Genomic DNA, 15,736 nt, shown 5'->3' on the forward strand with positions numbered 1-15,736 from the left:
ATTTGATGTTTTTGCATTTTTACACTGTTCACGTAGCTCTGCATAACTCTCCACCACTCCAGCTTGTACAGCGCTCACTGCAGCCTTGAATCCATACACAAGTACACCTCTGACATCTCAGTGGTGGAGTGTACAGATGTCAAAGTGTGTTAAACACCTGAAATTTGGGTGGCTAATTCTTATGGAAAACGTAAAAAAAGTAAATTACTAAATTTAATTTCATGTCATTTAGAATAGTTTTTAATAAGATTTTTCTAAAGTTTAGGTACACTTTTTAATGTATAGTTTTTCATCTTGTTGGAATCAGTCCTATATGTGAAAAAACAGGGGAAATAGTGATATTCTATCATGAAAGCAGGGCATTTAAGTAGACGCATGCAATGGTTATTTCCTCATCTCAAACTATTTATTGAAACAAAACCCAACAGTGGTGGGTTATACCCCCACAAAAAATGTCAATGTCTCAATAACTTTGAGCATTAATTACAGCTTGACAACAACGTCTCATTCTGTTCACAAGTCAACTTATTGTCTGCTTAGGCATGGCATCCCACTCTTCTTGAAGGGTGGCCCTCAGGTCATTGAGGTTCTGAGGTACAGAGTTACGAGCCTCCACACAGCGACTCAGCTGATCCTGTAGGCTTTCAATAGGATTCGGGTCTGGAGAAAGTGCAGGCCACTCCATTTGAGGTGCTTCAGTCTCCAGCAGCCGTTTCCTAATAATGCGACCTCAATGAGCTGGCGCATTGTCGTCCATGAAGATGAAATTAGGCCTGTGTTGTTCATGCAGAGGCACAATGACTGGATTAATTATGTTATTCAAGTAGTATGGGCTTGTCAATGTACCATTCACAAAGTGTAGGGCAGTTCTGTATTGACTAGAGACACCTGCCCACACTGTTATACCACCACCAAAGGCCAGTCTATAGTTGGTGCATAGCGCTCTCCCTGACGTCTCCAACATCGTTGGCGGCCATCATTTCAGCTCAGCATGAATCGGCTTTCATCAGTGAACAGCACTGAGGTCCATTGGTCCCTCGTTCAGCGTAGATGCTTCCTGGCCCGTGCAAGCCGATGACTCCTGTGCCCTGGTGGTGAGGTCAGGTACCCTTGCAGGTTGTCTAGCACGCAGACTATGCTGATGTAAATGGTTTTGAATGGTCTGTCATGACACTTGGGTGTCTTTCACCTCCCTTAAATGTGCCTAGAGTTGTGTGGAAATTATCTTCTGGTTCCACAGTGCATTGTTCACATTGAAGCGGTCTTCAGTGTTGGATGTGGCCAAAGGATGTTCACTTCTGTGCCTTTCTGTGATTCTTCCATTCTCTGTCTGTTGCAACCTGCTGATGACACTCTGTGACATTCTAAGCTCAGTGGCCACTTTTGTTTGAGAACATCCTGCTTGAAGCCTTGCAATGGCAAGGTACTGTTGATTAATTGTTAGGTTTTGCCTTGGACTCATGATGTCAAAATGTGAACAGCATGATGAGGAGGACTGTTTAAATACCAATTCTATTTGAACCAGGAAATTTATTGGCTTTTACCTACCTTAGGGAGTGGCCTGGCTCTGTACACGAAACATCAGAGCCTTGTGTGGCCGCCCTCTGCATCTGGCTGACACAGCTTCTGTGAGGGATCGCGCATGCGCGAACCTTACCAGTGCTGGCAGCCTTGTAATAAGATTCACTGGACTGGTGTGCCCGCTCCCTCCTTGTGATCCACTGGTGTGCCTGTTCCTCTACGTCTGGCTGCCGGCCGACTCATATGCGATCCTTACCAGTGCCGGCAGCCTTATAAAATTAGCATTGCCCTATTCCACTAGCCATCAGAACCAAAAGCCACCCCCAGGAACAAAACAAAGTATAGCTTAGATAGACTTGTATATTAGATAGAGCTATACATAAGCTATACCTTAGGGACAGCTTAGGTATAGCTCTCTATCTATAATCTAAGCATGTTGGAAAATAAATATATATATATATATATATATATATATATATATATATCTGATCTATATCTCTATATACATATATCTATATATGTACATAGAGATATAGATCAGTAAAATATATGGAGATATATATTTACTGATTATATATTTATATATATATATAATATAAGAATTGGAGCAGCACTGCTGTATATAAGTGTAAGTGGAGTGCCAGTGGCTGTGAAGGCGATCCCCCTTCAAGTAGTTAGCAGGAAAAATTCCACGGCACATCCAAGGTGTAAAATAAATTCAGACTTTATTCACCAGACCGCGACGTTTCGATCCACCTCCTGGGATCTTTCTCAAGCAGTTGCAAGAAAAAGTATGTGAATCCTTTGAAATGATATGGTTTTCTGCACAAATTGGTCATAAAATGTGATCTGATCTTCATCTAAGTCACAACAATACAAAATCACAGTCTGCTTAAACTAATAACACAAATAATTAAATGTTACCATGTTTTTATTGAACACACTAGGTAAACATTCACAGTGCAGGTGGAAAAAGTATGTGAACCCTTGGATTTAATAACTGGTTGAACCTCCTTTTGGCAGCAATAACTTCAACCAAACGTTTCCTGTAGTTGCAGATCAGACGTGCACAACAGTCGGGAGTAATTCTTGACCATTCCTTTTTACAGAACTGTTTCAGTTCAGCGATATTTTTGGGATGTCTGGTGTGAATCACTTTCTTGAGGTCATGCCACAGCATCTCAATCGGGTTGAGGTCTGGACTCTGAATGGGCCACTCCAGAAGGCATATTTTCTTCTATTTAAGCCATTCTGTTGTTGATTTACTTCTATGCTTTGGGTCGTTGTCCTGTTGCAACACCCATTTTCTGTTGAGCTTCAGCTGGTGGACAGATGGCCTTAAGTTCTCCTGCAAAATGTCTTGATAAACTTGGGAATTCATTTTTCTTTCGATAATAGCAATCCATCCAGGCCCTGACGCAGCAAAGCAGCCCCAAACCATGATGCCCCCACCACCATACTTCACAGTTGGGATGAGGTTTCGATGTTGGTGTGCTGTGCCTCTTTTTCTCCACACATAGTGTTGTGTGTTTCTTCCAAACAACGCAACTTTGGTTTTATCTGTCCATAGAATATTTTGCCAGTACTGCTGTGGAACATCCAGGTGCTCTTGTGAAAACTTCTTTTGCAAACTGTAGACGTGCAGCAATAGGTTTTTTTTGGACAGCAGTGGCTTCCTCTGTGGTATTCTCCAATGAAATCCATTCTTGTTTAGTGTTTTACGTATCGTAGATTCGCTAACAGGGATGTTAGCATATGCCAGAGAGTTTTGTAAGTCTTTAGCTGACACTCTAGGAGTCTTCTTCACCTCATTCAGCAGTCTGCGCTGTGCTCTTGCAGTCATCTTTACAGGACGGCCACTACTAGGGAGAATAGAAGCAGTGCTGAACTTTCTCCATTTATAGACAATTTGTCTTACCGTGGACTGATGAACAGCAAGGCTTTTGGAGATACTTTTATAATCCTTTACAGCTTTATGCAAGTCAACAATTCTTAATCATAGGTCTTCTGAGAGCTCTTTTGTGCGTGGCATCATTCACATCAGGCAATGTTTCTTGTTAAAAGCAAACCCAGAACTGGTGTGTGTGTTTTTTTTTTTTATAGGGCAGCTGTAACCAACACCTCCAATCTCATCTCATTGATTGGACTCCAGTTGGCTGACACCTCACTCCAATTAGCTCTTGAAGATGTCACTAGTCTAGGGGTTCATGTACTTTTTCCACCTGCACTGTGAATGTTTACATGGTGTATTCAATAAAAACATGGTAACATTTAATTCTTTGTGTGTTATTAGTTTAACTAGACTGTGATTGTCTATTGTTGTGACTTAGATGAAGATTTTATGACCAATTTGTGCAGAAATCCATATTGTTCCAAAGGGTTCACATACTTTCTCTCTCTCCCTCTCTCTCTCTCTCTCCACACACTTGCAAGATAGAGAGAGATGGAGATAGATGGATGGATAGAGATATAGATATTTACTGATATATATCTCTGTATACACTGCTCAAAAAAATAAAGGGAACACTTAAACAACACAATGTAACTCCAAGTCTATCACACTTCTGTGAAATCAAACTGTCCACTTAGGAAGCAACACTGAGTGACAATCAATTTCACATGCTGTTGTGCAAATGGGATAGACAACAGGTGGAAATTATAGGCAATTAGCAAGACACCCCCAATAAAGGAGTGGTTCTGCAGGTGGTGACCACAGACCACTTCTCAGTGCCTATGCTTCCTGGCAGATGTTTTGGTCACTTTTAAATGCTGGCGGTGCTTTCACTCTAGTGGTAGCATGAGACGGAGTCTACAACCCACACAAGTGGCTCAGGTAGTGCAGCTTATCCAGGATGGCACATCAATGCGAGCTGTGGCAAGAAGGTTTGCTGTGTCTGTCAGCGTAGTGTCCAGAGCATGGAGGCACTACCAGGAGACAGGCCAGTACATCAGGAGACGTGGAGGAGGCCGTAGGAGGGCAACAACCCAGCAGCAGGACCGCTACCTCCGCCTTTGTGCAAGAAGGAGCACTGCCAGAACCCTGCAAAATGACCTCCAGCGGGCCACAAATGTGCATGTGTCTGCTCAAACGGTCAGAAACAGACTCCATGAGGGTGATATGAGGGCCCGACGTCCACAGGTGGGGGGTTGTGCTTACAGCCCAACACCGTGCAGGACGTTTGGCATTTGCCAGAGAACACCAAGATTGGCAAATTCGCCACTGGCGCCCTGTGCTCTTCACAGATGAAAGCAGGTTCACACTGAGCACATGTGACAGACGTGACAGAGTCTGGAGACGCCGTGGAGAACGTTCTGCTGCCTGCAACATCCTCCAGCATGACCGGTTTGGCATTGGGTCCGTAATGGGGGGGGGGGGTGGCATTTCTTTGGAGGGCCGCACAGCCCTCCATGTGCCCGCCAGAGGTAGCCTGACTGCCATTAGGTACCGAGATGAGATCCTCAGACCCCTTGTGAGACCATATGCTGGTGCGGTTGGCCCTGGGTTCTTCCTAATGCAAGACATCATGTGCTGAATCCAATTGAGCACATCTGGGACATCATGTCTCGCTCTATCCACCAACGTTGGACCACGTTGCACCACAGACTGTCCAGGAGTTGGCAGATGCTTTAGTCCAGGTCTGAGAGGAGATCCCTCAGGAGACCGTCCGCCACCTCATTAGGAGCATGCACAGGCGTTGTAGAGAGGTCATACAGGCACGTGGAGGCCACACACACTACTGAGCCTCATTTTGACTTGTTTTAAGGACATTACATCAAAGTTGGATCGGCCTGTAGAGTGTTTTTCCACTTTAATTTTGAGTGTGACTCCAAATCCAGACCTCATGGGTTGAAAAATTTTATTTCCATTTTTTTATTTTTGTGTGATTTTGTTGTCAGCACATTCAACTATGTAAAGAACAAAGTATTTCAGAAGAATATTTAACTCATATCCAGGATGTTATTTTTGTGTTCCCTTTATTTTTTTTGAGCAGTGTGTGTGTGTATATGTATATGTATATATATATATATATATATATATATATATATATATATAATATATTGCTCAAAAAAATAAAGGGAACACAAAAATAACACATCCTAGATCTGAATTAATTAAATATTTTTCTGAAATACTTTGTTCTTTACATAGTTGAATGTGCTGACAACAAAATCACCCATGGAGGTCTGGATTTGGAGTCACACTCAAAATTAAAGTGGAAAAACACACTACAGGCTGATCCAAGTTTGATGTAATGTCCTTAAAACACGTCAAAATGAGGCTCGGTAGTGTGTGTAGCCTCCACGTGCCTGTATGACCTCCCTACAACGCCTGTGCATGCTCCTGATGAGGTGGCAGACTAAAGCATCTGCCAACTCCTGGACAGTCTATGGTGCAACGGTCTGTGGTCCTGGACGGTCTGTTGGTGGATAGAGCGAGACATGATGTCCCAGATGTGCTCAATTGGATTCAGGTCTGGGGAACGAGCGGGCCAGTCCATAGCATCAATGCCTTCGTCTTGCAGGAACTGCTGACACACTCCAGCCACATGAGGTCTAGCATTGTCTTGCATTAGGAGGAACCCAGGGCCAACCGCACCAGCATATGGTCTCACAAGGGGTCTGAGGATCTCATCTCGGTACCTAATGGCAGTCAGGCTACCTCTGGCGAGCATATGGAGGGCTGTGCGGCCCTCCAAAGAAATGCCACCCCACACCATTTCTGACCCAATGCCAAACCGGTCATGCTGGAGGATGTTGCAGGCAGCAGAACGTTCTCCATGGCGTCTCAAGACTGTCACGTCTGTCACATGTGCTCAGTGTGAACCTGCTTTCATCTGTGAAGAGCACAGGGCACCAGTGGCGAATTTGCCAATCTTGGTGTTCTCTGGCAAATGCCAAACGTCCTGCACGGTGTTGGGCTGTAAGCACGACCCCCACCTGTGGACATCGGGCCCTCATATCACCCTCATGGAGTCTGTTTCTGACCGTTTGAGCAGACACATGCACATTTGTGGCCTGCTGGAGGTCATTTTGCAGGGCTCTGGCAATGCTCCTCCTGTTCCTCCAAAGGCGGAGGTAGCGGTCCTGCTGCTGGGTTGTTGCCCTCCTACGGCCTCCTCCACGTCTCCTGATGTACTGGCCTGTCTCCTGGTAGTGCCTCCATGCTCTGGACACTACGCTGACAGACACAGCAAACCTTCTTGCCACAGCTCGCATTGATGTGCCATCCTGGATAAGCTGCACTACCTGAGCCACTTGTGTGGGTTGTAGACTCCGTCTCATGCTACCACTAGAGTGAAAGCACCGCCAGCATTCAAAAATGACCAAAACATCAGCCAGGAAGCATAGGAACTGAGAAGTGGTCTGTGGTCACCACCTGCAGAACCACTCCTTTATTGGGGGTGTCTTGCTAATTGCCTATAATTTCCACCTGTTGTCTATCCCATTTGCACAACAGCATGTGAAATTGATTGTCACTCAGTGTTGCTTCATAAGTGGAAAGTTTGATTTCACAGAAGTGTGATAGACTTGGAGTAACATTGTGTTTAAGTGTTCCCTTTATTTTTTTTTTGAGCAGTGTATGTGTATGTATATGTATGTATGTGTATATTATACTATTATATACACACGTATATGTATAGTATACTATTATATACACACGTATATGTATAGTATACTATTATATACACACGTATATGTATAGTATACTATTATATACACACGTATATGTATAGTATACTATGATATACACACGTATATGTATAGTATACTATGATATACACACGTATATGTATAGTCTACTATGATATACACACGTATATGTATAGTCTACTATGATATACACACGTATATGTATAGTCTACTATGATATACACACGTATATGTATAGTCTACTATGATATACACACGTATATGTATAGTCTACTATGATATACACACGTATATGTATAGTCTACTATGATATACACACGTATATGTATAGTATACTATGATATACACACGTATATGTACCCAATCTGGTGTTTGAACACATTACCACCCCAAAAACCATATTGACAGATTAGCCTAGCTTATGTGTATTAATGTGTCACACTTGGTTTGGTGGCTGATGAAAGAGGTAGCTGCACATGTGCAAGTCTTATTTGCTTCTTTAAGAGTCATAGAAACAGCCAAGCTTGCAATGCCCTTTAATTTTTGCTCAGTCTGTTAAGTAACTAATTGATGTTCGTGAGTTGTCTCTCAATCACAAGCGAGTAAAAGTGCTCTGCTATCTCCGGCAGTCGCATTGAGTTGCATTGATTGATTGCACTACCACTCCATTGAAATGTGGGAACACTGGGTGGCCCAGTGTTTAAACCCCTGCTGATTAGACACTTATTCCCTATCCATAGGATTCTGGAGGGTCCTACAGCTGCTGACCCCGCCCGATCATGAGAAAGGGGGTCAGTGGTGCCTCATACTGTATAAATAAAGCAACAGACATGTGTCCGCCATTCTGTTCAATTCTGTGTGACTGCCGGAGATATTAGAGTACAAGTGCTCAGTTCTCTGGCAGCCCCATTCAAATGGTTGGCACACAGGCCCCCTTTCTTATTATAGGCGGAGGGGCCCATACAGTTAGATCTCCACAGATCAGATACTTATCGCCTATTCTATGGATAAGGGATAATTTGTTGTAATCGGACAACCCCTTTATTGAAGTGGAGTTAGTATTGTATTGTCCATAGTTTGTAAATACCATGTTTCTGGAAAACCTGTAGATTTCACATGAATCCAAAAAGGAATGTGCGCATATATCTGTATTTTGTAGGACAGTTGTAGAACCAAGCACTTGTTAATATATTTTTTTTTTTTGCAGGGTTTTTTCCTTACTGTTTCCCCGGAATCTATCCTCAAAGTGGCCAACCATGCCTCAGAAAACAACAAGATCTTTTGCATGAACCTGTCTGCCCCCTTCATTAGTCAGTTCTTCAAGGAGCCTCTCATGAAAGTCATGCCTTATGTGGACATTCTTTTTGGAAATGAAACGGTAAGGGACATTTTTTACTGCTTTGGTGACTAAGAGATAGTAAAAAGAATGAATGTTCATTGGATTGTCCCATCATAGTAAGTGTTTTCCTGCACAGCAACTCTCTCTGCCACCCAATGTGCTGGAAACTGCAACACATCCCTGTTCAGTTGAATTTCCTTGTTGCTATACCATGCAGAAGCTCTGTTGGGCAGGATAAATGCCAGTGGGACTTCATTGTCTAAGTTAGTGGAGCGCACAGAGGTTGGACTCCGACAAGGACTCCGACAAATGTTATATTAGCAATATGCCTTAACAGTATGTGATGACAACAATCCTCTAAACAGTATATAATTGATTTAATTTCAAAGACAAACTTTGTGGTGTTGCTTATTGCTGTCCCACACATAAAGCCTCTGAATAATAATGTTGAGTAATGGAGTAATAATGTTGAGCCTGCATTTCAAGCAGGCACATTAAATGTCCACAGTCCGCTTCAGACTGGGGTACATTGGGCTCACTAGAAGAATTGATGCTGAGGGCTCACCTTTCATCCATTTCACAAAATTAATAAAAAAATATTGTCGATATAATACTATATAAATAATACTAGTATGCATTGTACATCTAAATTCTGTTATAATGGGCTCTATTTAAAGGCATCTGTCTTCAGATTTGTACTTATGAAACTGGCAGGCCTGTTGCATGTGCGTTTGGCAGCTGAAGGCATCTGTGTTGGTCCCATGTTCATATGTGACCGCATTGCTGAGAAAAATGTTTAATATATGAAAATGAGCGTCTAAGAGCAATGGGGGGGGGGCGTGTTACACCTAGAGGCTTTGCTTTCGCTGCAACTTCCACTGCAGTGCTCCAGACAAAAAAAAAATGACCAGGAGCCATTGGCTCCTAAACTAAAAAATTTAGGAGCCAAATTAAATTTTTTAGTCGCCAAATTTAAAATGCATATAATTTTTAAAAAAGGACTTTGAGAAGATGAGACGCAGGTGACAGTAGTGAGCCAGCACTACATATAGGAAAAAACAGCACCACATACCTCTCACATCCAGGGACATTTTCTGGGGGACAAGGTGACTAAAAATGGTGAATTGCGTGGTTTTGAGGGTTTTTTTCTGTTACGGCCTTCACCGAGAGGAAATATTTTTTTATATTTTAATAGCTCACACTTTTTGGGACGTGGCGATATGTAATATGTTTATTCTTTATTGTTTGTAAATTTTATATGTAAAACTGGGAAGGGGGCCATTTAAACTTTTAGTATTTTGGTGTTTTTTTTTTACTTTTTATTTAATAACCATTTCTTCCCTTAGGGACTAGAACCTGGATCTTTTCATCCCTTATCCTATTCACCCTGATAGAGCTCTATCAGGGTGAATAGGATCTCACACATCTCCCTGCTGCTCTGTGCTCACAGCAGCAGGGAGCTGACCATGGCAGCCAGGGCTTTAATAGTGTCATGGCTGCCATGGTAACGATCTGAGCCCCAGCAGTGTAATCTGCCACTGCCACCAATGAACGGGATGGGACCCTGTGGCCACCATATAACAATGGGGGGGGGACACGACGACTTGTGGCCAGTGATAATGGGGGGGGGGGGGGAGAGAGGCTTTGGGAGAGCGCACTGCACCACCAATGAATGTTTAAAGAGGACCTTTCATGGGTCCAAAGAATATGTACTTATCAGCAGGCTGCATAGAGCGGCGCCCAGGAATCTAAATGCACTTACTATTATTCCTGGGCGCCGCTCCGTTCGCCCGCTGTGGCCCCCGGTATTTTCAGCATTCAGAGGAAGGAGGAGGAGACGCCAGTGTCTCTCCTTCTCCCTGACAGCAGCGCTGTCCAATCACAGCGCAGAGCTCAGAGCCAGGGAGGTTTTTTTCTCCCTGGCTCTGAGCTCTGCGCTCTGATTGGACAGCGCTGCTGTCAGGGAGAAGGAGAGACACTGGAGTCTCCTCCTCCTCCTCCTTCCTCTGAATGCTGAAAATACCGGGGGCCACAGCGGACGAACGGAGCGGCGCCCAGGAATAATAGTAAGTGTACTTAGATCCCTGGGCGCCGCTCTATGCAGCCTGCTGATAAGTTCATATTCTTTGGACCCACGAAAGGTCCTCTAACTCCTTCATACAATTGTCTGCAGCGGTATCACAGACCCGGCACCCGGCCTCAATAACAGGGTATGCGATCTGTGGCACCTGAGGGGTTAATGGCCGCGGATCGCATGCCCTGTTATTGAGGCCGGGTCTGTGATACCGTTGCCTATACTTATGTTTTACATTCATTGGTGGCGCAGTGGCGACAGCTCCTCCCCTCCTCCTCCCTGCTATATCCCCATTGGTGGTAGTGGCAGCCGCGTCATAGTGGAGAGGGAGGGACTCCTTCCTTCTCCACTGTGCAGTGTGCTAGTGAAGAGAACGTAGGCTGCGCAGGATCGCGGCGGTACAGTCGCAAATGGCGACAAGACTAAAAAGTCTTGTCGCCATCTGCAAATTTTAAGGCGCATTGGCGACCGTTTTGGTCGCCATCTGGAGCCCTGCACTGACAGGGCCAGGTGCGATGAGGTTTACACTGCCTGGTCCTGTCATTTAAAGTGAAGAGGGAGCGGCAATTGCATAGAAATGTGAGCCTCTAGGTCTAACAGCAACACTTCGGAGCCCCATACACAGTAGGGTTCGCTGAACTGTTTTAGACACATGTCTGATTGCCTCCTGGTTCATTTTGACAATGAGCAGCTTCACTGTAGCATGTCGGTCCACCCTTGTGCACCTTCATAGCTGACATTTACCTCTCTCATCCGTGACATGTGGTGCTTTGCAGTTTCCGCATGACTTCTTTGTAATGGTGCCATTTGTCCTCTCACGATACACTTTCACCACAGCAGCACACGAACAGTTCACAAACAGTTTGTGTGCAGTTTCATAAACGCTGCCATCCTTGACCCTAAAGCCAATAATCATCACTTTTTGCAGCTCTGATAAATAGCCTCTTTTACCCCTGACAGCAACGTGTGTGCAAACAGCCCATCACACGCCTTATATACCCACCAAGCCTGCTCGTGATAAGTGACGTCCTTTTGAGCTACACGCTCAAGATGTTTGACATTCTCCCTGCCAAGTTCCTTTCAAAACTGTGTGCAAGTTTACCTAGAAGAATTGATACTGTTTTGAAGGCAAAGACACTAAATATTGATTTTAGATTTCTCTTTTGTTCATTCACTTTGTATTTTTGAAAGCATTCTTTGCAGCATTTCTTCCACACCTGTGTGAAAGTTTTGTACAGTACTATATGAGCTGCAATTTTGGATTGTATGATAAAGAAATTACTATGCAAACGTGCTTTTATTTAATGTAGTAAAGTTATTTCTGCAAAAATTTTCCTAGCATCAACCACAAGTGAAAGCTTGGTATTAAATGAGAAACTGGTATGACAAGGGTATCTTAGACTGCCAGATTTTCTGCCCGATGATCGCAATCGATCATCTTGCAGTCTAATACTGCCTCTAATTGCCCGATAAATGAGCAAACTCATCATGCAGTCCTGATTTGCTGACAGGAGGTCAATCTATCTAATAGTAATTTGCTGTTGGCACACCGTTGTCCTGCATGGGGATGAGTGATGGCATAGCAATCGCTCCTCCCCATGTTGCAGAGGACATCGCTGTATGTAATAGCAGCGGTGTCCTCTGCTATCTAACTGCAGATTGTCGGGAGGGAACGCTTCATCCCAGCAATCGCTAGCAGCATCTGGGTGTCTAATACACCCTTTCATTTTGGACCATTACATAGCTTTATCCATTCAGGGTGATGATGTTGAAGTACAGCCACTGTAAGGTCAGAAGTTAAGAACCCAGCAAGCCCATCTCCGCACAGAAATCTGATTATCATCTGACAATAACTGTAATAACTCTGAAACACCTAACAAGAGAAAGAAAGTGTCCCTCAGGAACATAATGCACTAATGGAAATGACTTCCTTAATAAATAAGAAAATTGAGCTCAATAAGCAATGTGCCAGCTCAACTCTACCTCCTCAAGGCCCCTTCGCCACAATCTCATTTATTTTACATGCATAACACTCCCTTCCCTGTTTGTGGGCATAAAAAACAAATTTCATATAAGTTATATTGCCCAGTGTGCTGCCCTATCTTATAACCTAGTCTGATCTGAGAGTTTCATTTACAATTAAGATTTATGCTGTTCATTAAAGGGACCACCATAATGCCTCCTTAACTGCCCGCAGTACCTCTCAGCTATAGTTATCATATCTCCAATGGAAAACTTTGCCAAACAATTTATTCATCCTAGTAGGTGTATGGAAATTGTCTGCTTGAAGTCAAGGGGTGGCAGTCTTGACGCTCCAAGTCTAGCTAGCTGTGCCCCCGTCCTGCCTCTTTTCCACTGATTAAAGGCTTAGTGGTTTGTTAGTTTTTTTTTGTTCAGAAGCGATGCGTCTGAGATCACAAGCTAGCGCTGTTCTGTTTCAGCGTCTGCACAGTGAGCCAACCTTCCATGAGCCTGGCTTCGGAGGCTCACTTGTGTCTACTCCCAAGAGTGAGCCTCTGAAGCCAAGTACTGTGAAAATCGGGCAGTGCGCAAAAGTCTGAGTGCGCACATACAATCCGCGAGCATTGTGGGTTGTAACTGGACTAGGATCACATGCCCAATGTACAGCATGTGGTTCCGGAAGTGTCTGCTACAGAATTGTACTTGGAGCGCATTGCTCGCCCAGTGAGGACCAAAAAATTATCAACTCACCACTTTAGGCAAGATGAGATGAAAAACATATAGCTGGATAACCCCTTTAAAAACTGTCACTTTCTGTTAATACATTCCTTTTAAATTAACCAGTGTGTGTCTGTTATGCATTAGACATTGAACTTGTGAGTTAACAATATTGCTTATCATTGCAGGAAGCTGCTGCTTTTGCCAAAGAGCAAGGATTTGAGGTGAGTTAAGTATGACAGACTTTCCGCCTGTCTGAATACTGAGGTATAACAGATTAGAAGCACATCTCCATCCATTGTTTTGTTCACGTGTGTACTGTTAGCATGTCAGAGAGGATTGCTTCACACACTGTCTGACCAGCAGCCTCACTAGGGAAGAGTGATGGGTGGAGAGTCAATTGGAGTACCAGACCTACTCCAGGAGCTTACCAACTGCGGAGCACCTCAATTGTGTGAGGAGGCTTATACGCCATACATTCTGAGAAAAGAGTATGCAAATGAGCTGTTTAGCAAGCTCTGCGTCTGATGCGACCTCATCTAAGGTAGCTATCCTTCAAGTCAATGTTTGACCTTTTAAATAGGCCTTAAGGCATGACTCTGATATTAAATAAGCCAGCACCTCATCTGCAGATAGCTGGCTTATCAGTGCAGAGCAGAGAGTACTGGCTTAATTCCCCCTTCCCCTGTAGATTGTAGGCAGGTTCTCTCCCACTCTGTACTAGTCTGTTAATATTTTTTATTGTATTTTATAGTATGTATTTGTAACCCCCTCTTGATGTAAAGCGCCATGGAATTAATAGAGCTTTCAAATAAATAACTGGGTGAGAGGCCTAAGTTAGGACTTGTATACTATCACTCCTTATGGAGAGCGCCTTAATTGGCATGAGGATGCTTATAGACCATACATGCTCCACTGGAATCCTGGGAAGAAGGAATGCAAATGAGCTCTTAGAAAGCTCTGCCTCTGATGCCACACGTGTAAGGCAGCTGCTCTGTGGCATTTACTTCCGCTAAGGCAGTTTATTGTGCAGTACTGTGCTATTTGGTTCTGCTGGGGCGTTATTTTGTGCTGCACCATCGTATTGCAGGCCCCGCCTACTTGTGTTGTCCCTACCTACTTGTATTGTCCTTTATACTGTCAGTTTGGACCTGCCTACAACATGGGGGCCACTTTTTTTTTTTTTTTTTCCAGGGTCACTTTAATTTCCCAGTCCGCCCATGGGCAGCGTTTTTTGTCCGGCTGATTCTCTGCATATTTGCCAGATTGATTAAAAAATATATAAATAAAAAGCCTGACTGCACTACAGACTGATCAGTGGGGAAGAGGGGGGTGTATGTCTAGCCTGTGACTCCTCAGTCTGCAGAAGCTTCTCCCGTGGCCATCTTACTACACCCATAGTAAAACCTTCTAGTCTGTTTCTTAGTCCGTTTCTAAATCCTATCACTGACGGTCCACAGGCTCTTCCTCACCATCTCCAGAGTGCAATAAACAGCTTGAATTGGCAAGCACATCCAATCACATCTGTATCTAATCCTTTCCTGTATGTGTGCCTGATACATATCCTGTTGTGTGCGATACTGCATACTGAAATGTAGATCTAATCCCATCTTGTATGATACAGCCTCCTGAGCTGTGTATCTAATCCTATCCTGTATGATACTGACTGCCGAGCTATGTATCTAATCCTATATCGTATGATACTGCCTGCTGAGCTGTGTATCTAAACCCTTGTGCATACGACCGTGTTCGTTTTGCCGTCTGCAATTCACGGATCCACTAAATAAGTATACCGTCCATGTGCGATACACATTTTTTTGCAGTCTGAGTTATTTGGTTTCGAGGTCTGCATTTTGAGGACCAGAATAGGACATGCTCTATCTTTTACGGAACTGACACGCTGATGTGGAAAACACATGGAGTGTGCTTTCCACATCTGTATGTCAGTTCTGCAATAGATAGAACATGTCCTATTCTTATCCTCAAGATCCAGACCTCGAACCCATAGAACCCAATGGGACTGCAAAACAATGCAGATCACACACAGACAATATACTTATTTAGTGGATTTGAGACCTGCAGACCACAAAATGGATAGTCGTGTTCATGAGTCCTAATCCTATATTTTTTTTGGTCCTGCCTGCTGAAGGGTTCATCTTGGCTTATGTATGATACACCATCTGATACGACCATGATCAGCTCGGGAAACGTGGTGCTCTCTTCTGACCCGATCACCGTAATGTATGATGCAGCTAGTCTCTATCTGATCGAGGAGGTGAGTACACGACAATCACCCCGTGGTCAGATATAGACTGGTTGTATCATACATTACTATCATAGTTAGTCCGGGAGGAAATCCGTAGTCGCCTGGAAAATGTGGCTGACACATGGACCATGATTCCTGGGCTGATTATCGTTTGCATGAGCGCAATAACTCACAGTTCCCACATAATAGTGACACCCAAAGTGTC

General features: G+C 43.8%; 1 protein-coding gene across 2 annotated transcripts in view; it reads left to right on the forward strand.

Annotated features, from left to right (window-relative positions):
• ADK (adenosine kinase) overlaps positions 1-15,736 on the forward strand; it is a 448,015-nt gene that overhangs the window by 377,162 nt on the left and 55,117 nt on the right. For both annotated transcript variants that reach the window (XM_040434741.1, XM_040434742.1), the window contains exons 7-8: positions 8,381-8,551; positions 13,454-13,489. In XM_040434741.1, coding sequence (XP_040290675.1) covers positions 8,381-8,551; positions 13,454-13,489 — 207 coding nt within the window. The remainder of the gene's footprint in view (positions 1-8,380; positions 8,552-13,453; positions 13,490-15,736) is intronic.

This window comes from Bufo bufo, chromosome 6, assembly GCF_905171765.1.
Source record: "Bufo bufo chromosome 6, aBufBuf1.1, whole genome shotgun sequence".
Classification (NCBI taxonomy): domain Eukaryota; kingdom Metazoa; phylum Chordata; class Amphibia; order Anura; family Bufonidae; genus Bufo; species Bufo bufo.